Here is a 22,475-nt window from a genome sequence, read left to right as displayed (position 1 = left end):
CTGGTGGTCACCTGCTAACACCTTTCCCACTGCCAGCAGGTCTATGGGGCAGCAGATACCCCACAATGCATTACAATGATGGGACCAACAACTCAAAGCCTCCAAGCAATGGGGCTGGACTGCTTCCTAGACAGCTCTCTGGCTTGCTCCCTCCTTCACACTTTGACCTCATGGCACCAATGGTTGTGCCACCTGACACTCTACACTACTGAGGTATGACTCTGGAAAATCCTTCCAAATTGTATCCATTCATCATTAACTGTGATTTGACTTTAACATCGCAAATGGCTGAAGTAGCAAGGATGTTAACTATTTTTTCATTTTTGTCCAACAGGCCATTTTCCCAAATTGGATTTGCCATACATAGATTTTTTCAGCATTAAAAATGTATTAAAAGATGATCTTTTACTTAAATATCTCCTTTGTGTCCTCATGTTCACATGAATTTGATGTGTTCTATCATCATTTACAATTCTTATTGCTTCTGCATTTACGTTACTTACTGTACAGACAAATAAATATTATATGCATATATTTTATTTTAGACATTACAAAAACATTTTTTCATGCTTTCTGGATTTCTTACATTTACTTACTGTACAGGAAAGTATATTTTATACACATATTTAAACAAAACAAAAACATTTTATTTATGTATTCAGTAGATGGCGGCAGGGTAGCCTAGTGGTTACAGCGTTGGACTAGTAACCTGAATGTTGCAAGTTCAAACCCCTGAGTTGACAAGGTAAAAATCTGTCGTTCTGCCCCTGAACAGGCCATCATTGAAAATAAGAATTGGTTCTTAATTAACTGACTTGCCTTGTTAAAAAAAGACACAACGAAATATATTTAGATGCATTTTCAATTCCTAAATGTCAATATTTTTATTTTCTGTGCCACGTGTTTATGCCCATTTATGTACATCCTGTATACACCTCACACACATGGTCAGGGGCTTAAAAAATAAGAAAACAGTAACAGAGTTTACATTTTTGAGTTTGCATCCCAATATGACACTTTAAATATTTCAAAGAAGACTGAAATGTAACAAAACACCTATTGTGTTTATTGAGATGTACACTGAGATGCTCAGTTGGTCAATATTTCCCTCCAGTGATTCCCCAACATCTTGTCAACATGGGAACCAAAAATGGAGCAGATATCTTATACCAACCTATCTAAATAGACATGTATCCATAACAAGGCCTAGGAGGCCCCTATACTGTCCAAAAATCTCTCCAAAATGTCACATATTTTAAAGCATCTTTATTTTCATGCATATAACTTGGCAAAAATTGGGGGGACCAAATTCACATTCTTTTGTGTAGACAATCATTTTTTATGATTTCATGACTGTTTGATAGTAGGTCCCTGAATGGTCAAAAACCTCTTCAAATAGAAGTATGTTTGTAGCACAAAATATCTTACAGGAAGGCCCTCTCACTCTCTCATCATGTCACAAGCAGACAGGCTCCCAGAGGCAGGGCCATAAAAGGCCCCATCTTACTCAGCTGCCGCTGCCCTCTCCAACAGCCATCAGCACAGAACAGCATGAATCAAATCAAAGTTTATTTGTCACATGCGCCGAATACCGCAGTGAAATGCTTACTTACAGGCTCTAACCAATAGTGCAAAAAAAAGGTATTAGGTGAACAATAGGTAGGTTAAGAAATAAAAACACCGGTAAGAAGACAGTGAAAAATACAGTAGTGAGGCTATAAAACTAGCGAGGCTACATACAGACACCGGTTAGTCAGGCTGATTGAGGTAGAATGTACATGTAAATATGGTTAAAGTGACTATGCATATATGATGAACAGAGAGTAGCAGCAGTGTAACTTTTCGATGGCCATAATAAATAGATATGCCGATAGTGGACAACCTTCTTTTATGAGAAGTAGCCATTATTTACTATTGTCACATGTGCTCCCTCTCCGGCCTCTAGGTCACCAGGCTGTTCATTATGGCGCACACCTGTCACCAGCCTTACACGCATTATGACACTCACCTCATCTGACATCTGACATCTGACACTCACCTCATCTGACACTATCAATTGATTAAGCTATTCACATTCTGTACAATAAAATACATTTAAACCCAGACAGCTTTTAGGGAAACACTTGTGACCTCTCGTTGGGTTAAGCCAAGGAAGAAGATTAGCCAGCAGTTGAAGCTTACATTTTTCTGCGTCAGTAGGCCTACTCGGTCTGGGGTGGAAAGGTAGGCCTAACTTGAAAGTACCATGCTCAGATCCCTACGGACGTCTCAGAGTTAATTATTTACAAACAGGGACAGTTTCGTTGCAAATAACATGCACTGTTTTGGCATTGTAGAAATATAATAAGATGAACACATAGGACTATCTCTCTGTCTATACTGTAATTTCAGTCATTTGTGATTTATTTAAAACGTTTCTACTAATACTGTATGGTAACTATTGAAGTCCACTCTTGTACAGCACACTAAAGGTGTATCTCTTTCTCTACAATTTAGGAGATTTTAAGATATTTTGTTGTTTGTGATGGTACTCTAGGTGCGAGGTACATCCTGTGCCAGTCAGTTGATGGTGGATGACCTTCTGACCCCGTGCTCGCCAGGTGACCCGGCGGCCATAGAATTGACCTAGGACCTAGGATCAAGAGAGACGCTCAAGTGTTTTAGTACTATATCTCTTGACACAATGATGAAAATAATCATGGCCTCTAAACCTTCAAGCTGCATACTGGACCATATTCCAACTAAACTACTGAAAGAGCTGCTTCCTGTGCTTGGCCCTCCTATGTTGAACATAATAAACGGCTCTGTATCCACCGGATGTGTACCAAACTCACTAAAAGTGGCAGTAATAAAGCCTCTCTTGAAAAAGCCAAACCTTGACCCAGAAAATATAAAAAACTATCAGCCTATATCGAATCTTCCATTCCTCTCAAAAATTTTAGAAAAGGCTGTTGCGCAACAACTCACTGCCTTCCTGAAGACAAACAATGTATACGAAATGCTTCAGTCTGGTTTTAGACCCCATCATAGCACTGAGACGGCACTTGTGAAGGTGGTAAATGACATTTTAATGGCATCGGACCGAGGCTCTGCATCTGTCCTCGTGCTCCTAGACCTTAGTGCTGCTTTTGATACCATCGATCACCACATTCTTTTGGAGAGATTGGAAACCAAAATTGGTCTACACGGACAAGTTCTGGCCTGGTTTAGATCTTATCTGTCGGAAAGATATCAGTTTGTCTCTGTGAATGGTTTGTCCTCTGACAAATCAACTGTAAATTTCGGTGTTCCTCAAGGTTCCGTTTTAGGACCACTATTGTTTTTACTATATATTTTACCTCTTGGGGATGTTATTCGAAAACATAATGTTAACTTTCACTGCTATGCGGATGACACACAGCTGTACATTTCAATGAAACATGGTGAAGCCCCAAAATTGCCCTTGCTAGAAGAATGTGTTTCAGACATAAGGAAGTGGATGGCTGCAAACTTTCTACTTTTAAACTCGGACAAAACAGAGATGCTTGTTCTAGGGCCCAAGAAACAAAGAGATCTTCTGTTGAATCTGACAATTAATCTTAATGGTTGTACAGTCGTCTCAAATAAAACTGTGAAGGACCTCGGCGTTACTCTGGACCCTGATCTCTCTTTTGAAGAACATATCAAGACCATTTCAAGGACAGCTTTTTTCCATCTACGTAACATTGCAAAAATCAGAAATCTTCTGTCCAAAAATGATGCAGAAAAATTAATCCATGCTTTTGTCACTTCTAGGTTAGACTACTGCAATGCTCTACTTTCCGGCTACCCGGATAAAGCACTAAATAAACTTCAGTTAGTGCTAAATACGGCTGCTAGAATCCTGACTAGAACCAAAAAATTTGATCATATTACTCCAGTGCTAGCCTCTCTACACTGGCTTCCTGTCAAAGCAAGGGCTGATTTCAAGGTTTTACTGCTAACCTACAAAGCATTACATGGGCTTGCTCCTACCTATCTCTCTGATTTGGTCCTGCCGTACATACCTACACGTACGCTACGGTCACAAGACGCAGGCCTCCTAATTGTCCCTAGAATTTCTAAGCAAACAGCTGGAGGCAGGGCTTTCTCCTATAGAGCTCCATTTTTATGCAACGGTCTGCCTACCCTTGTCAGAGACGCAAACTCGGTCTCAACCTTTAAGTCTCTACTGAAGACTCATCTCTTCAGTGGGTCATATGATTGAGTGTAGTTTGGCCCAGGAGTGGGAGGGTGAACGGAAAGGCTCTGGAGCAACGAACCGCCCTTCCGCCCTTGCGGAGGTCTTTGTGGGCTATACTCAGCCTTGTCTCAGGATGGTAAGTTGGTGGTTGAAGATATCCCTCTAGTGGTGTGGGGGCTGTGCTTTGGCAAAGTGGGTGGGGTTATATCCTTCCTGTTTGGCCCTGTCCGGGGGTGTCCTCGGATGGGGCCACAGTGTCTCCTGACCCCTCCTGTCTCAGCCTCCAGTATTTATGCTGCAGTAGTTTATGTGTCGGGGGGCTGGGGTCAGTTTATTATATCTGGAGTACTTCTCCTGTCCTATTCGGTGTCCTGTGTGAATCTAAGTGTGCGCTCTCTAATTCTCTCCTTCTCTCTTTCTTTCTCTCTCTCGGAGGACCTGAGCCCTAGGACCATGCCCCAGGACTACCTGACATGATGACTCCTTGCTGTCCTAGTCCACCTGGCTGTGCTGCTGCTCCAGTTTCAACTGTTCTGCCTTATTATTATTCGACCATGCTGGTCATTTATGAACATTTGAACATCTTGGCCATGTTCTGTTATAATCTCCACCCGGCACAGCCAGAAGAGGACTGGCCATCCCACATATGCTCTCTCTAATTCTCTCTTTCTTTCTCTCTCTCGGAGGACCTGAGCCCTAGGACCATGCCCCAGGACTACCTGACATGATGACTCCTTGCTGTCCTAGTCCACCTGGCTGTGCTGCTGCTCCAGTTTCAACTGTTCTGCCTTATTATTATTCGACCATGCTGGTCATTTATGAACATTTGAACATCTTGGCCATGTTCTGTTATAATCTCCACCCGGCACAGCCAGAAGAGGACTGGCCACCCCACATAGCCTGGTTCCTCTCTAGGTTTCTTCCTAGGTTTTGGCCTTTCTAGGGAGTTTTTCCTAGCCACCGTGCTTCTACACCTGCATTGCTTGCTGTTTGGGGTTTTAGGCCGGATTTCTGTACAGCACTTTGAGATATCAGCTGATGTACGAAGGGCTATATAAATACATTTGATTTGATTTGAATTGACCTGGATGGATGTGCCTAGCGACAAGCTGCTGGAGCCCATCATCTGCATGGTGAGATACACACATTCACAGCACAGACACACTCACATTCACTGCTCACAAACATACTGGAACATGCTGTTTCAACATACACATCCAGGCATTTGAGTTTGAGTTTGAGTTTATTTTTATTTTTACAGGGACAGTGCACATTAATCAACGTTTCAGTAAAAGTGCCGGTTTTAGCCAGCCGGCTAATTTTCAACCGCAGTCCCTGGGCAGGTTATTAAAAACAATTACAATATAGACAATAGCAGCATAGAACAAGCAAGACATAGCAACATAGGACAAGCAAGACATAGCATACAGAGCAACATAGGACAAGCAAGACGTAGCATACAGACAGAGCAACATAAAACAAAAAGCAGCAAGACAAAATTCATAAAAGCAACAAAGTGTTTCCACACCTCACAAGCTACAGACAACAGACAACATGGAAAGCGGCAACACACAGCTAGGGACCATGTTCACAAATCTGATTGACCTTTAGCCATGTCTTCAAGCATTTTGTGAAAGTGTGATATGTGGTGCAGTTGTGTGTGTCTGATGGCAGTGTATTCCAGACATGGGAAGCTCTCACAGAGAATGCAGATTTACTAAAGGTGCTTTTCCTTAGGGGAGCTATACAGTCACCTCTCATGGCAGACCTTGTGGATCTGCTGCCATATGTCTGGGTTTTCTGTTTAACAAAAATATTGAGTGGAGGGGGAGCCAGGCCATTAAGGATCTTGAATACAAGACATGCGTCGGTGTATTGCACAAGATTTTCCCAACTCAAGAGCTCATGCTTTCTAAGAATGTGACAATGATGATGGCTATTGGGCTTCCTATCAAGCACTTTGAGAGCCTGTTTGTAGACAGACTGAATAGGTTTTAATGTTGTACAGCAAGCTTGGGCCCAACTAGTCAAGCAGTATGTTAAGTGGGGGAGTATCATAGTTTCGAAGTACAGTTTTGCTACCTCTGTAGTCAAACAATTTCAAACTGACTCTCACATTTGTGTCATTTCTGAACCATGCTCATGATTTTGTTTGTCTTCTGTGTGTGTCCCTCTATCCTCCAGTCTGACGTGCTGTGCTCACTATCCACCACACAACCCACAGTCAACATGGAGGTCTTGTTCAAGGTCAGGAAGATCACAGAGGACTTAGAGCAGGAGGGTTGAGAGGTCCTGGTTGGCAGGGGCTTTACTGCTTCTTACTCAGTCTCTCCTATCAAGACCCAACTCCAGTCAAATAGTAGCTACAGTATTACAACAGTATTACAACACTACGAACCTGCATTGGCAAGAATGATGGAGCATTTTAATTTACACACAATTGTTTTTTTTTTGCATATCCCAACTCCCTCTGAGACACCCACAAGTGCCTTATTTTCTCACTTTGTCGGCTCCGGTATTTGAGCCAGCAATCTTTCGGTAACTGGCCCAATGATCTAATCTTGAGGCTACGTGCCGCCCCTTAGTGGGTCTGCAGGGTGACTCCCCTAGTGGGTCTGGAACCCAGGTCAGCAGCACTACATTGCTGTGTGTCTGTATAGTTGAGGGTATATTGGTTTAGTAATACTCAATTCAGTTCTGTTTCCAGAGGGGATCTCAATGCTGTTACACGTAGCCATGATCACCAAGCTACCCTGACTTAATAAAACCTGAATTGAAAAAGAACAAGATGTGCTTGTCATTATTTTATTTTTTACTTGTATTATAGTATACCCACATTTCTGTCCACAACTTTTGAATCAGGTAGTAATTCAACAGATACATGCACTGCCTTTCCAACTGATGTCAAGTTCCAACACAAATATTAATTTGAAAAAGCAATAGACTTTCACATTGTAGGTCTGTTGTTTAAACAATGTAATCATAATATATGACATTTAGCAGATGCTTTCATTCAAAGCGACTTACAGTCATTTGCACATACATTTTACGTATGGGTTTCCCCGGGAATCGAACCCACAACCCTGGTGGTGGGATCGGCATGCTCTACACAGGATCATCATTTATACTGTAATATGTGTTTATAACAGGGAGTGACATTGATAATAAGTCTATAGCAGTGTAATAAGTGTTTATAACAATGTACAGCACATCTACCAACACACCGATGCGTTTCAAGAGCCTACACTATTTTGTTTCAGAATCCTCAGACCCCTGACAGGGAGTAGCATAGGGGATAGTGCCATCTAGTGGAATGGAAATTAAACTATTATGACAGATATTATTTAATAAAGAATATTGAAAACCTAAATTACTTTTCAGAGATCAGAGAAACTTAACAGAACGCATCTTGAAACAGAAAATATGCCACAATTTGTGAACGATGGACTTTTAATTTAAAGCTTTTTGCTCGATTTGGAACCGTTAATGTCGCTGATTTCATGAAGCTCTCCTGCGCATCAATTACTTCACGAAATCCCGCAACGTGAAAGCGCCAGAAATAAACATCGCGAGATTGTAAATATGTGTGAGAGTCAGAGATTTGAAAGCAGACGCTTTCATCCAAAACGATTTACAGTAATGCGTACATACATTTTTTCTTTTGGGTGGCCCAGGGAAATTAGACTTTTTCGAGCTCTTTCTTTGTAATACTGTATGTATTCAATCATTTCGATTTGATCACTTCCCAATGGGCACATAAATCAATTCAATGTTTATTCCACGTTGGTTCAACGTAATTTAATTGAAATGACATGGATATTGTGTCACAGTGAATTGTATAATCTGCAGTCAATTTCATTATGTTTTCATGTGCCATGATTCTGACATTTGACATATGATCCTCAAAGGATTAGGCTAAATAGTTTCAGTGGTGCAGTCGGTGTAATCTCAATTCAATACGATGTGCATTTACTGTACATATAGCCAATATAGCTATTAAACCCATGTTCAATTACTTTAATCTGTGACGCAAGTGGACAATTATGTTTGTGACGTTCCATGGAACCCACGGTGTAGTTTAAAACTCGATTCTGATTGGCTTGCAGGTCATTCTACAGTGTAAATCATAAATGAAAACGTGCTTTTATATCAGTGTGACAGATTCACAATACCGTGTCTCAAACCGTACCGCGCTTTTATCTGCCTAACGGTATCTTCAAGCAAGACTGGTTAGGCCTTTTGGATAGCTTGTCCAAGGTAAGAATATGCGTCAAGCTATAGCCTACTTTTAATGTTTTAGTTTCCCGAACTCAAGTTACTCCAGTCAAGTGATTAGTCTTAAATTTGTTTTTTTGACTGAGCAGTCCAATGGCCAATGCTGTTTTTGGACTATGAGACCCTCGGCTATATACTATGATGAGCCAATAACACGCATAGTTTATGCATTAGGCATTGCACAAGTCAGTGTCTAGGTCAGAATATAAAGTAGCTATTTCCGTTAACTCAAATTACTCAAGTCAAGTGATTAATCGTAAGAGTTAGTTGTTTTGACTGTCAAAAAAATAACTTTGATGGAATATTCCAAATTACAATGGCAATTATGCATCACAAATTCACATTATTACTTGTATTTCAATGATTCATCCAGGCCCAAGACATAAAGTCGCCTGAAAGCTGTGTAGCAATAATTCCAGCTTCTGACCAAGAATCATGGATACCTTTCATGTGAGTACTCACACACCAGATTTTTTTTACATACCTCAGAAGGAAGATACCTCAATATCTGGAAGCACTGTCTCATGTACAACTGTTAATGCTATCTCTGAAATGTCTAACAAAATGTTGACTTGATCGTTTCATCAAGACCTTCTCATCACAAGTTGGAACTAATGGTCAACATTGGGACAATGCCGCCCAAAATAACAGGGACCAACATTTTCATGGAGGTAAGCACTACACTTCTGATGGGTTCAAAGATTGTATTACATGATCTAAAAGTGAGAAAGTAAATCCCAGCTGTTTTTATTCTTTTCACAGGGAAGAACAATCCCCATTATGCCATGAATGTTTCATTGCTGAACAACCATAGATATTTTTCCTCTAATTTGGCTCCCGTTCCTCCAACAGTGAGCAAGACCTGTCAGCAGAGCTCACTGGAGCAGGGAGACATGCCGTCACCCTTTTGGCACCTGACAAAGTACACTTTTTTCTTCTAAATAACACTATAGTAACATCTTCTGCACAAAGTTACATTCCTAATAAGATTGGTGTTAAGTGAGAAAGAATCCTAAAGATGGTCCAATGGGCATGGTCTGAAGCCTCTCGTCATCTCAGTGTGTTGAACCACCTGATTTCTTGCAGGCTTGAGATTCAGATCCTGCTGAACGATGTTAAGCATTCGATTAACCACATGCAGGGGACGCTGAACACCATGCAGGGGCAGTGTATTGAGTTGCAGACTGCCATATCTAAGGTAGTGTCAGATGAGTCTCAGATACAGAAGAATAAGTCTATGATGGTATGGTGATAATGATTGAGATGGTGATTACAATAATGATGACTAGCGGTACCCCACCCTATGGGCGGTAAATCATTGGATCTGATTAATTCAATTCAATGCAATTCAATCTTTGAGGACTGCAACCATAGAAATACAGTTTATTTACACTAATAATAAGCTATTGTCAACTTCCCGTCTATGCTTATCTTGCTCATTGCTCACTTTTACCCTATGTGTGCAACTATTATTGATTTCTCCCACAAAAATCATTTGGTTGCAAATGTACCTGGGGCCACGTAAATAATTGTTAGGCTACTCATTTTGAATGAGTGGCAACTTGTGTGACCATAAAAGTCTGTGTGCGACTGGGGACAGTAAAATAATTTGGTTACTGACCTGCCCTACATCATAGAAGGCCCTTCAAGTCGGAACTAGAAAATTCGGACATTTCTGACTCTCTGACTCGCTAACTCGTTATGGAATGAGGATTTCAGGTTTCCCACTTGTGAAGTATCAGAATTAACCAGTAGGAAGCTCTACGCTAATAACTTACATTCATTTTAACTCTGAGGTTCCAAGTTTCCGAAAGCATGTGAATGCGTCAATAATTGCCATGGTAATTTTGAATGTTCAGTCAGTGAGCATTATGGGTAATTGTCCTACATACTTACATCAAATGCTTTATGATAGCATCATCTCCTGTAGTAACAGTACCTTTCCAAACACAATTACAATTAAAATTAACAAAGATACAAAATATTGCTAAAGTGAAGAAAATCAGCTCAAAATTGTAGGAGGAAATGCCCCTGCAGCAGGGAGACTTACGGTATTATAATATATTGTAGATAACATTAATATAATTTGTGTATTTACAGTATCAGTACACATGCAAATGGAAGTATATGCTAGGGATTGATCTACACTGAGTGAACAAAACATTAACAACACCTTCCTATTGAGTTTCCCCCCTTTGGTGGTGGACCATTGTTGATACTCAGGGAAAACTGTTGAGCTGAAAAACCCAACAGCATTGCAGTTCTTGACCCAAACCGGTGCACCTGGCACATACTACCATACTCTGTTCAAAGGGACTTAAATCTTTGGTCTTGCCCATTCACCCTCTGAATGACACACATACACAATCCATGTCTCAATTGTCTAAAAATCATTCTTTAACCTGCCCCCCCCCCCCCCCCATCTACACTGAGAAGAAGATTTAACAATTCACATCAATAAGGGATTATAGCTTTCACCTGATTTGTCTATGTCACTGAAAGAGAAGGTGTTCTTAATGTTTAATACACTCAGTGTAATGATGTTATAGATTCTAAGTGGTTGATTTTTTAGGGAATTAATTTATGCTCTATTTATACCTGCAGATCATCACAGCAGCCGAAGTTGCTGTGCAGAGGGAGGAGATCCTCCGAGCATCAGGCCTCATCCCGTCACAGAGGGAGGAAATGCTCCGAGCATCAGGCCTCATCCTGTCACAGAGGGAGGGTATCCTCCAAACAGCCAGTGTCCCTGCACAGAGGGAGGGGATTCTCCCAGCAGCTAACATCACTGTGCAGAGGGAGGAGATCTTCCGAGCATCAGGCCTCATCCCTGAAGAGAGGGAGGACATCCGCCTCACAGCCAGTGTCCCTGCACAGAGGGAGGGGATTCTTCCAGCAGCTACTGCAGCTACTGTCACTGTGCGAAAGGAGAAGATCCTCAGAGCATCAGGCCTCATTTCTGCACAAAAGGAGTTGATCCACCTGATGGCCAGTGTCACTGCGCAGAGGAAGGGAATCGTCCCAATGGTCAGCGTCCCTGCGCACAGGGAGGGGATCGTCCCAAAGGCTAGTGTCCCTGCTGAGAGGTTGGAGATCCTCCGAGCATCAGGCCTCATCCCGCCACAGAGGGAGGGGAATGTCCGAACAGCCAGTGTCCCAGCACAGAGGGATGGGATTCTCTCAGCAGCCAGCATCACTGAACAGAGGGAGGGGATTCTTCCAGCAGCTTCTATCACTGTGCCGAAGAAGAAGATCCGCAGAGCATCAGGCCTCATTCCTGCACAAAAGGAGTTGATCCACCTGATGGCCAGTGTCACTGCGCAGAGGAAGGGAATCGTCCCAATGGTCAGCGTCCCTGCGCACAGGGAGGGGATCGTCCCAAAGGCCAGTGTCCCTGCTGAGAGGGAGGAGATCCTCCGAGCATCAGGCCTCATCCCGCCACTGAGGGAGGGTATCCTCCAAACAGCCAGTGTCCCTGCACAGAGGGAGGAGCTCCTCCGAGCATCAGGCCTCATCCCATCACAGAGGGAGGGTATCCTCCAAACAGCCAGTGTCCCTGCACAGAGGGAGGGGATCTTCCGAGCATCAGGCCTCATCCCATCACAGAGGGAGGGTATCCTCCAAACAGCCAGTGTCCCTGCACAGAGGGAGGGGATCTTCCGAGCATCAGGCCTCATCCCGCCACCAAGGGAGGGTATCCTCCAAACAGCCAGTGTCCCTGCACAGAGGGATGAAGAGAGGGAGGAGATCCTCCTCACAGCCAGTGTCCCTGTGAAGAATGAAAACATTCATCCACAACCACCTTCCATCATCCCCATGTTGGCACCACTGCGGAAATGGGATGGTGGAGCGTGTACTCCACCTGTGGATTTCTATTCCAAGAGAAGAGGTCACTTAACCTTACCTAATTAGTAAAGAAATTACTATTGTGAGAATAAGTTGTGATAGATCAAATGTATGGCTCATGTGAGTGTATAGCTGTAATACTTTCATGCATTTTCTACATAAAAATGTTTAGCTCCATTGTACTTTTACATTTGAGTCATTTAGCAGACACTGTTATCCAGAGCGACGTACAGTAGTGAGTCTATACATTTTCATACTCCAGTGAATCTCTCCAGGATTTCACATGGATTTTTTTCATATTTGCAGATAAATATGCTAGATTTTGCAGCGACAATTATGACATTTTGCATTGCAATATGCAATTGTTTTGTCCAATTTGTTGCAAAAATGCACTGACAAGGGAAAAAACTGTGTTGATGTGTCGCTTGATTGAACCATATTATGCAGTAAATGTGCGGTGATTGGTTGAAATTGCGAGCCCTCTTTTTGTACTGTGGTAATTGTCAGTTCTATGCGATAATATTGTGATGTGACTATTTTATGCAGAAATCGTTTGGTGATTGGTCACATTTGTAAGCCCTCACATAATATGCAGGGAATTGTTGATTTTGCAACCAAAACAATGCGGTGGCAGAGTCCTGGAGTAACCTCCCAGTAATCCCTGTGACTGCGTGTAGGTTAAGATTGGGTTGTAACAGAGTATCAGAGCAAGACGTTCCTACCTGTCAGCTAGTAATTGTTCTGTATGGTGACATGAGCAGAGTGGCCTGACTTCTCCCACTTATTACAGATGTCCGACTTAGATATGTTGAGCATCCTGCTATGATGTCCAACACCAAGCCGGAACACTCCGATGCCAACCCTCAGTTCCAGACTGGCACCCGGCCGGTGGCTGAGCCCGAGACCCCTGCTGTTCACAATAACAGTGGAGGCTGGCTCAGCTGGGTCTTTGGGAGTGGAAGAGCTAATAAGAAGGAGGTTCATCTACCTGAGGACAAAGACAGATCTGTAAGGAACTGGTTATTAACACTATATTCTATGTAGAGACAATTGAGTGGATTTAAAAAATAAAAATAAATTGTGGCTTGCTTCACATTGCTAATCTCTTCTTCCTCAGATTGTCTGGGATCCAACTCTGCACATATGGGTTAACAAAACTGAGCCCAAGGCTGAAGTACACACTTAAATTAAATTAAAAACAGTGAACAACCATTGTATTTCAACTGTGCTAATATTACCAACAATTTGGAAAATGTGTTGATGTGTTTTACAGAACAAGTGTGTACCACCACCTCCACCGATGGGGACATATGGATATCAGGGGAACACTGGCAGTGTCCCCAAAGGAGTGAATCCCTACTCTATGAAAGCAGGTGAATATTGCTTTAGAATACATGTGGTCTAACCAAGACTGTGTCAGCCAATCATAGATGTCCCTGGTGGTCTCCTCGCTAACACCTTTCCCACTGCCAGCAGGTCTATGGGGCAGCAGATACCCCACAATGCATTACAATGATGGGACCAACTCAAAGCCTCCAAGCCATGGGGCTGGACTGCTTCCTAGACAGCTCTCTGGCTTGCTCCCTCCTTCACACTTTGACCTCATGGCACCAATGGTTGTGCCACCTGACACTCTACACTACTGAGGTATGACTCTGGAAAATCCTTCCAAATTGTATCCATTCATCATTAACTGTGATTTGACTTTAACATAGCAAATGGCTGAAGTAGCAAGGATGTTAACTATTTTTCATTTTTGTCCAACAGGCCATTTTCCCAAATTGGATTTGCCATACATAGTTTTTTTCAGCATTAAAAATGTATTAAAATATGATATTTTAATTAAATATCTCCTTTGTGTCCTCATGTTCACATGAATTTGATGTGTTCTATCATCATTTACAATTCTTATTGCTTCTGCATTTACGTTACTTACTGTACAGACAAATAAATATTATATGCATATATTTTATTTTAGACATTACAAAAACATTTTTTCATGCTTTCTGGATTTCTTACATTTACTTACTGTACAGGAAAGTAGTGGTTAGTGGTTAGAGCGTTGGACTAGTAACCTGAAGGTTGCAAGTTCAAACCCCCGAGTTGACAAGGTACAAATCTGTCGTTCTGCCCCTGAACAGGCACTGTTCCTAGGCCATCATTGAAAATAAGAATTTGTTCTTAACTGACTTGCCTTGTTAAATAAAGGTTAAAAAAGACACAACGGATCACGTGACCCTTGGACGAGATGGCCGCATAAACTAAGAGCTCCCCACAAGTAGTTTCCAATTCCTAGTCTTACCTCCACTCCAAGTTCACACTCATTTAGCTTTAGCAAGAAAAAGTCATGGCGGCTACAAAAGGCGACACACTACAGGTGACATTTTTACCCGGACTCGAGTATTAGCGACGGAAAAAGCCTCCAAGAAGAAGCTAGCTTCAGAAAAAACTAGCGCCATTAGCCAGGAGCAAGAGAACCCGCTCCCCCACGAGGCACAACGAATGCCAAGCTCGCACTCTGTCGAAGACATCCTTTCTGAGTTGAGATCCCAACGTACAGAACTAAACACTAAATTAGATGCCATTAATTCTCAGCTCAGTGCGATAGGGGGCAAGGTGACAATCCTGGAAAACGCTTTGCCTGACATCAACAACAAGATAACCATAAACGCGGGGCGCCTGGACGAGGCAGAGGGGCGAATCCTATCCATGGAAAACTTATTGACAGATGCCATGGAAACAATTGCATATGCTAAAAAGAAAATCGAGCATCTGGAAGAGAAAACAGAGGACCTGGAAAACAGGGGGCGAAGGAATAATTGTGTTCAATTCAATCTGGGCGAAAAAGAAGAGGGAAAACATGCCACTGATCCGCTACCTGCAAGACAAACTTCCCGAGTGGCTCCACCTGCCCACCGACAGGCCCATAGAACTCGAGAGAGCTCACCGAGCACTGAGGCCCCCACCAGCAGCCAGACAACCAGCGCGCCCAATCACCATACGTTTCCTGAGATTCACCGACAAGGAACGAGTCCTACAGGCGGCGAAAAACAACACCATCACAGTGGGAAACGCCAAACTCGCTTTACACCAGGACCTGTCAGCTGGAATACGCCGAAAGCGCCGAGAATTTGACGAAGTGAAGAAATACTCCATTGACCGAGGCATCTTCAGGGGATTCAAATACCCAAACGAGCTCAGGATTCTTCACCAAGGAGCCTTGCGACACTTCAAAACTCCCGAAGAGGCAAAACGTTTTTTGAAAGACAATCCTGGCCAATGAGAAACAGACCAATGACTAAATGCGATTAATGCCATTACTAAAGGAGGTAAGACGACATATAGCCGATATCCAGAGATCCACCCCCTAAATGTCATTATAGCCGTCCAATTTATACTTATTGTCCTTTAACTGAGAGGGATGGGCTGTATAGCCTAACCTAGGCCTACTAATGTTTCAGCCTACTTTTATTTCCCTGTTTTTTTGTTGTTGCTATTATTACCTGGGGTTCCCTATGTCCCTTGGGGGAGGCATATGTAGGCTGGGCTATTGATTTTATTTTTCTCCCCTCTTTTACTGGGGTCTGGGGGGTAATAGATCCAACGGGATGTGTCGAGTTGTTTGGGAACTAAAGGCTAAATATAGTTTCAGCACCATAGTTTCAGTGGTGCAGTCGGTGTAATCTCAATTCAATACGATGTGCATTTACTGTACATATAGCCAATATAGCTATTAAACCCATGTTCAGTGACTTTAATCTGTGACGCAAGTGGACAATTATGTTTGTGACGTTCCATGGAACCCACCGTGTAGTTTAAAACTCGATTCTGATTGGCTTGCAGGTCATTCTACAGTGTAAATCATAAATGAAAACGTGCTTTTATATCAGTGTGACAGATTCACAATACCGTGTCTCAAACCGTACCGCGCTTTTATCTGCCTAACGGTATCTTCACGCACGACTGGTTAGGCCTTTTGGATAGCTTGTCCAAGGTAAGAATATGCGTCAAGCTGTAGCCTACTTTTAATGTTTTAGTTTCCCGAACTCAAGTTACTCCAGTCAAGTGATTAGTCTTAAATTTGTTGTTTTGACTGAGCAGTCCAATGGCCAATGCTGTTTTTGGACTATGAGACCCTCGGCTATATACTATGATGAGCCAATAACACGCATAGTTTATGCATTAGGCATTGCACAAGTCAGTGTCTAGGTCAGAATATAAAGTAGCTATTTCCGTTAACTCAAATTACTCAAGTTAAGTGATTAATCGTAAGAGTTAGTTGTTTTGACTGTCAAAAAAATAACTTTGATGGAATATTCCAAATTACAATGGCAATTATGCATCACAAATTCACATTATTACTTGTATTTCAATGATTCATCCAGGCCCAAGACATAAAGTCGCCTGAAAGCTGTATAGCAATAATTCCAGCTTCTGACCAAGAATCATGGATACCTTTCATGTGAGTACTCACACACCAGATTTTTTTTACATACCTCAGAAGGAAGATACCTCAATATCTGGAAGCACTGTCTCATGTACAACTGTTAATGCTATCTCTGAAATGTCTAACAAAATGTTGACTTGATCGTTTCATCAAGACCTTCTCATCACAAGTTGGAACTAGTGGTCAACATTGGGACAATGCCGCCCAAAATAACAGGGACCAACATTTTCATGGAGGTAAGCACTACACTTCTGATGGGTTCAAAGATTGTATTACATTATCTAAAAGTGAGAAAGTAAACCCCAGCTGTTTTTATTCTTTTCACAGGGAAGAACAATCCCCATTATGCCATGAATGTTTCATTGCTGAACAACCATAGATATTTTTCCTCTAATTTGGCTCCCGTTCCTCCAACAGTGAGCAAGACCTGTCAGCAGAGCTCACTGGAGCAGGGAGACATGCCGTCACCCTTTTGGCACCTGACAAAGTACACTTTTTTTCTTCTAAATAACACTATAGTAACATCTTCTGCACAAAGTTACATTCCTAATAAGATTGGTGTTAAGTGAGAAAGAATCCTAAAGATGGTCCAATAAGCATGGTCTGAAGGCTCTCGTCATCTCAGTATGTTGAACCACCTGATTTCTTGCAGGCTTGAGATTCAGATCCTGCTGAACGATGTTAAGCATTCGATTAACCACATGCAGGGGACGCTGAACACCATGCAGGGGCAGTGTATTGAGTTGCAGACTGCCATATCTAAGGTAGTGTCAGATGAGTCTCAGATACAGAAGAATAAGTCTATGATGGTATGGTGATAATGATTGAGATGGTGATTATAATAATGATGACTAGCGGTACCCCACCCTACGGGCGGTAAATCATTGGATCTGATTAATTCAATTCAATGCAATTCAATCTTTGAGGACTGCAACCATAGAAATACAGTTTATTTACACTAATAATAAGCTATTGTCAACTTCCCGTCTATGCTTATCTTGCTCATTGCTCACTGTTACCCTATGTGTGCAACTATTATTGATTTCTCACACAAAAATAATTTGGTTGCAAATGTACCTGGGGCCACGTAAATAATTGTTAGGCTACTCATTTTGAATGAGTGGCAACTTGTGTGACCATAAAAGTCTGTGTGCGACTGGGGACAGTAAAATAATTTGGTTACTGACCTGCCCTACATCATAGAAGGCCCTTCAAGTCGGAACTAGAAAATTCGGACATTTCTGACTCTCTGACTCGCTAAGTCGTTATGGAATGAGGATTTCAGGTTTCCCACTTGTGAAGTATCAGAATCAACCAGTAGGAAGCTCTACGCTAATAACTTACATTCATTTTAACTCTGAGGTTCCAAGTTTCCGAAAGCATGTGAATGCGTCAATAATTGCCATGGTAATTTTGAATGTTCAGTCAGTGAGCATTATGGGTAATTGTCCTACATACTTACATCAAATGCTTTATGATAGCATCATCTCCTGTAGTAACAGTACCTTTCCAAACACAATTACAATTAAAATTAACAAAGATACAAAATATTGCTAAAGTGAAGAAAATCAGCTCAAAATTGTAGGAGGAAATGCCCCTGCAGCAGGGAGACTTACGATATTATAATATATTGTAGATAACATTAATATAATTTGTGTATTTACAGTATCAGTACACATGCAAATGGAAGTATATGCTAGGGATTGATCTACACTGAGTGAACAAAACATTAACAACACCTTCCTATTGAGTTTCCCCCCTTTGGTGGTGGACCATTGTTGATACTCAGGGAAAACTGTTGAGCTGAAAAACCCAACAGCATTGCAGTTCTTGACCCAAACCGGTGCACCTGGCACATACTACCATACTCTGTTCAAAGGGACTTAAATCTTTGGTCTTGCCCATTCAACCTCTGAATGACACACATACACAATCCATGTCTCAATTGTCTAAAAATCATTCTTTAACCTGCCGCCCCCCCCCCCCCCCCCCCCCCCTTCATCTACACTGAGAAGAAGATTTAACAATTCACATCAATAAGGGACTATAGCTTTCACCTGATTTGTCTATGTCACTGAAAGAGAAGGTGTTCTTAATGTTTAATACACTCAGTGTAATGATGTTATAGATTCTAAGTGGTTGATTTTTTAGGGAATTAATTTATGCTCTATTTATACCTGCAGATCATCACAGCAGCCGAAGTTGCTGTGCAGAGGGAGGAGATCCTCCGAGCATCAGGCCTCATCCCGTCACAGAGGGAGGAAATGCTCCGAGCATCAGGCCTCATCCTGTCACAGAGGGAGGGTATCCTCCAAACAGCCAGTGTCCCTGCACAGAGGGAGGGGATTCTCCCAGCAGCTAACATCACTGTGCAGAGGGAGGAGATCTTCCGAGCATCAGGCCTCATCCCTGAAGAGAGGGAGGACATCCGCCTCACAGCCAGTGTCCCTGCACAGAGGGAGGGGATTCTTCCAGCAGCTACTGCAGCTACTGTCACTGTGCGAAAGGAGAAGATCCTCAGAGCATCAGGCCTCATTTCTGCACAAAAGGAGTTGATCCACCTGATGGCCAGTGTCACTGCGCAGAGGAAGGGAATCGTCCCAATGGTCAGCGTCCCTGCGCACAGGGAGGGGATCGTCCCAAAGGCTAGTGTCCCTGCTGAGAGGTTGGAGATCCTCCGAGCATCAGGCCTCATCCCGCCACAGAGGGAGGGGAATGTCCGAACAGCCAGTGTCCCAGCACAGAGGGATGGGATTCTCTCAGCAGCCAGCATCACTGAACAGAGGGAGGGGATTCTTCCAGCAGCTTCTATCACTGTGCCGAAGAAGAAGATCCGCAGAGCATCAGGCCTCATTCCTGCACAAAAGGAGTTGATCCACCTGATGGCCAGTGTCACTGCGCAGAGGAAGGGAATCGTCCCAATGGTCAGTGTCCCTGCGCACAGGGAGGGGATCGTCCCAAAGGCCAGTGTCCCTGCACAGAGGGAGGGGATCTTCCGAGCATCAGGCCTCATCCCTGAAGAGAGGGAGGAGATCCTCCTCACAGCCAGTGTCCCTGTGAAGAATGAAAACATTCATCCACAACCACCTTCCATCATCCCCATGTTGGCACCACTGCGGAAATGGGATGGTGGAGCGTGTACTCCACCTGTGGATTTCTATTCCAAGAGAAGAGGTCACTTAACCTTACCTAATTAGTAAAGAAATTACTATTGTGAGAATAAGTTGTGATAGATCAAATGTATGGCTCATGTGAGTGTATAGCTGTAATACTTTCATGCATTTTCTACATAAAAATGTTTAGCTCCATTGTACTCTTACATTTGAGTCATTTAGCAGACACTGTTATCCAGAGCGACTTACAGTAGTGAGTCTATACATTTTCATACTCCAGTGAATCTCTCCAGGATTTCACATGGATTTTTTTCATATTTGCGGATAAATATGCTAGATTTTGCAGCGACAATTATGACATTTTGCATTGCAATATGCAATTGTTTTGTCCAATTTGTTGCAAAAATGCACTGACAAGGGAAAAAACTGTGTTGATGTGTCGCTTGATTGAACCATATTATGCAGTAAATGTGCGGTGATTGGTTGAAATTGCGAGCCCTCTTTTTGTACTGTGATAATTGTCAGTTCTATGCGATAATATTGTGATGTGACTATTTTATGCAGAAATAGTTTGGTGATTGGTCACATTTGTAAGCCCTCACATAATATGCAGGGAATTTTTCATTTTGCAACCAAAACAATGCGGTGGCAGAGTCCTGGAGTAACCTCCCAGTAATCCATGTGACTGCGTGTAGGTTAAGATTAGGTTGTAACAGAGTATCAGAGCAAGACGTTCCTACCTGTCAGCTAGTAATTGTTCTGTATGGTGACATGAGCAGAGTGGCCTGACTTCTCCCACTTTACAGATGTCCGACTTAGATATGTTGAGCATCCTGCTATGATGTCCATCACCAAGCCGGAACACTCCGATGCCAACCCTCAGTTCCAGACTGGCACCCGGCCGGTGGCTGAGCCCGAGACCCCTGCTGTTCACAATAACAGTGGAGGCTGGCTCAGCTGGGTCTTTGGGAGTGGAAGAGCTAATAAGAAGGAGGTTCATCTACCTGAGGACAAAGACAGATCTGTAAGGAACTGGTTATTAACACTATATTCTATGTAGAGACAATTGAGTGGATTTAAAAAATAAAAATAAATTGTGGCTTGCTTCACATTGCTAATCTCTACTTCCTCAGATTGTCTGGGATCCAACTCTGCACAGATGGGTTAACAAAACTGAGCCCAAGGCTGAAGTACACACTTAAATTAAATTAAAAACAGTGAACAACCATTGCATTTCAACTGTGCTAATATTACCAACAATTTGGAAAATGTGTTGATGTGTTTTACAGAACAAGTGTGTACCACCACCTCCACCGATGGGGACATATGGATATCAGGGGAACACTGGCAGTGTCCCCAAAGGAGTGAATCCCTACTCTATGAAAGCAGGTGAATATTGCTTTAGAATACATGTGGTCTAACCAAGACTGTGTCAGCCAATCATAGATGTCCCTGGTGGTCTCCTCGCTAACACCTTTCCCACTGCCAGCAGGTCTATGGGGCAGCAGATACCCCACAATGCATTACAATGATGGGACCAACTCAAAGCCTCCAAGCCATGGGGCTGGACTGCTTCCTAGACAGCTCTCTGGCTTGCTCCCTCCTTCACACTTTGACCTCATGGCACCAATGGTTGTGCCACCTGACACTCTACACTACTGAGGTATGACTCTGGAAAATCCTTCCAAATTGTATCCATTCATCATTAACTGTGATTTTACTTTCACATCGCAAATGGCTGAAGTAGCAAGGATGTTAACTATTTTTTCATTTTTGTCCAACAGGCCATTTTTCCAAATTGGATTTGCCATACATAGATTTTTTCAGCATTAAAAATATATTAAAAGATTATCTTTTAATTAAATATCTCCTTTGTGTCCTCATGTTCACATGAATTTGATGTGTTCTATCATCATTTACAATTCTTATTGCTTCTGCATTTACGTTACTTACTGTACAGACAAATAAATATTATATGCATATATTTTATTTTAGACATTACAAAAACATTTTTTCATGCTTTCTGGATTTCTTACATTTACTTACTGTACAGGAAAGTATATTTTATACACATATTTAAACAAAACAAAAACATTTTATTTATGTATTCCGTAGACGGCGGCAGGGTATCCTAGTGGTTAGAGCGTTGGACTAGTAACCTGAAGGTTGCAAGTTCAAACCCCCGTGTTGACAAGGTACAAATCTGTCGTTCTGCTCTCAGTTCTGCACTGTTCCTAGGCCATCATTGAAAATAAGAATGTGTTCTTAATTAACCCTGCCTTGTTAAAAAAAGACACAACCGGGGGGGCGGAGCTAGCATGTGAACATCTGTGCGTGAGAGTCTCCTGCAAGTTTTTTTGCGAAATAATCTAATTGAACCTACTTTATGGCACTTTTTACAACAAACGTTTCTTTCTAATACAAGATTGTAACTTTTTATATGAAAATGCCGAGTAATAAGCGACCAAAGGACAATAAATCCACAGCGGAGGCCTACTCCCCACTAAACAACGAGACAGAGGCACATGCAACAACGTGACACTTACAGAACTTACCCGGGCTTTGGGGGAGCTACGTGTTGCTACAGCTGAGG

The 22,475-nt window shown here is 42.4% G+C and overlaps 1 protein-coding gene across 2 annotated transcripts in view; it reads left to right on the top strand.

Annotated features, from left to right (window-relative positions):
* The first annotated feature begins 14,565 nt into the window (after positions 1 to 14,565).
* LOC139384022 (vacuolar protein sorting-associated protein 4B-like) overlaps positions 14,566 to 22,475 on the top strand; it is a 48,875-nt gene continuing 40,965 nt past the window's right edge. The window contains exon 1 of one of the 2 annotated variants that reach the window (XM_071128651.1): positions 14,566 to 15,651. In XM_071128651.1, coding sequence (XP_070984752.1) covers positions 15,625 to 15,651 — 27 coding nt within the window. In that variant the 5' untranslated portion in view covers positions 14,566 to 15,624. The remainder of the gene's footprint in view (positions 15,652 to 22,475) is intronic. The other variant, XM_071128652.1, reaches the window with a different exon arrangement.

This window comes from Oncorhynchus clarkii, chromosome 25, assembly GCF_045791955.1.
Source record: "Oncorhynchus clarkii lewisi isolate Uvic-CL-2024 chromosome 25, UVic_Ocla_1.0, whole genome shotgun sequence".
NCBI classification, from domain to species: Eukaryota; Metazoa; Chordata; class Actinopteri; order Salmoniformes; family Salmonidae; genus Oncorhynchus; species Oncorhynchus clarkii.
Note: the sequence above shows the minus strand (reverse complement) of the source record. Positions and strands in the feature narration are given on the sequence as shown.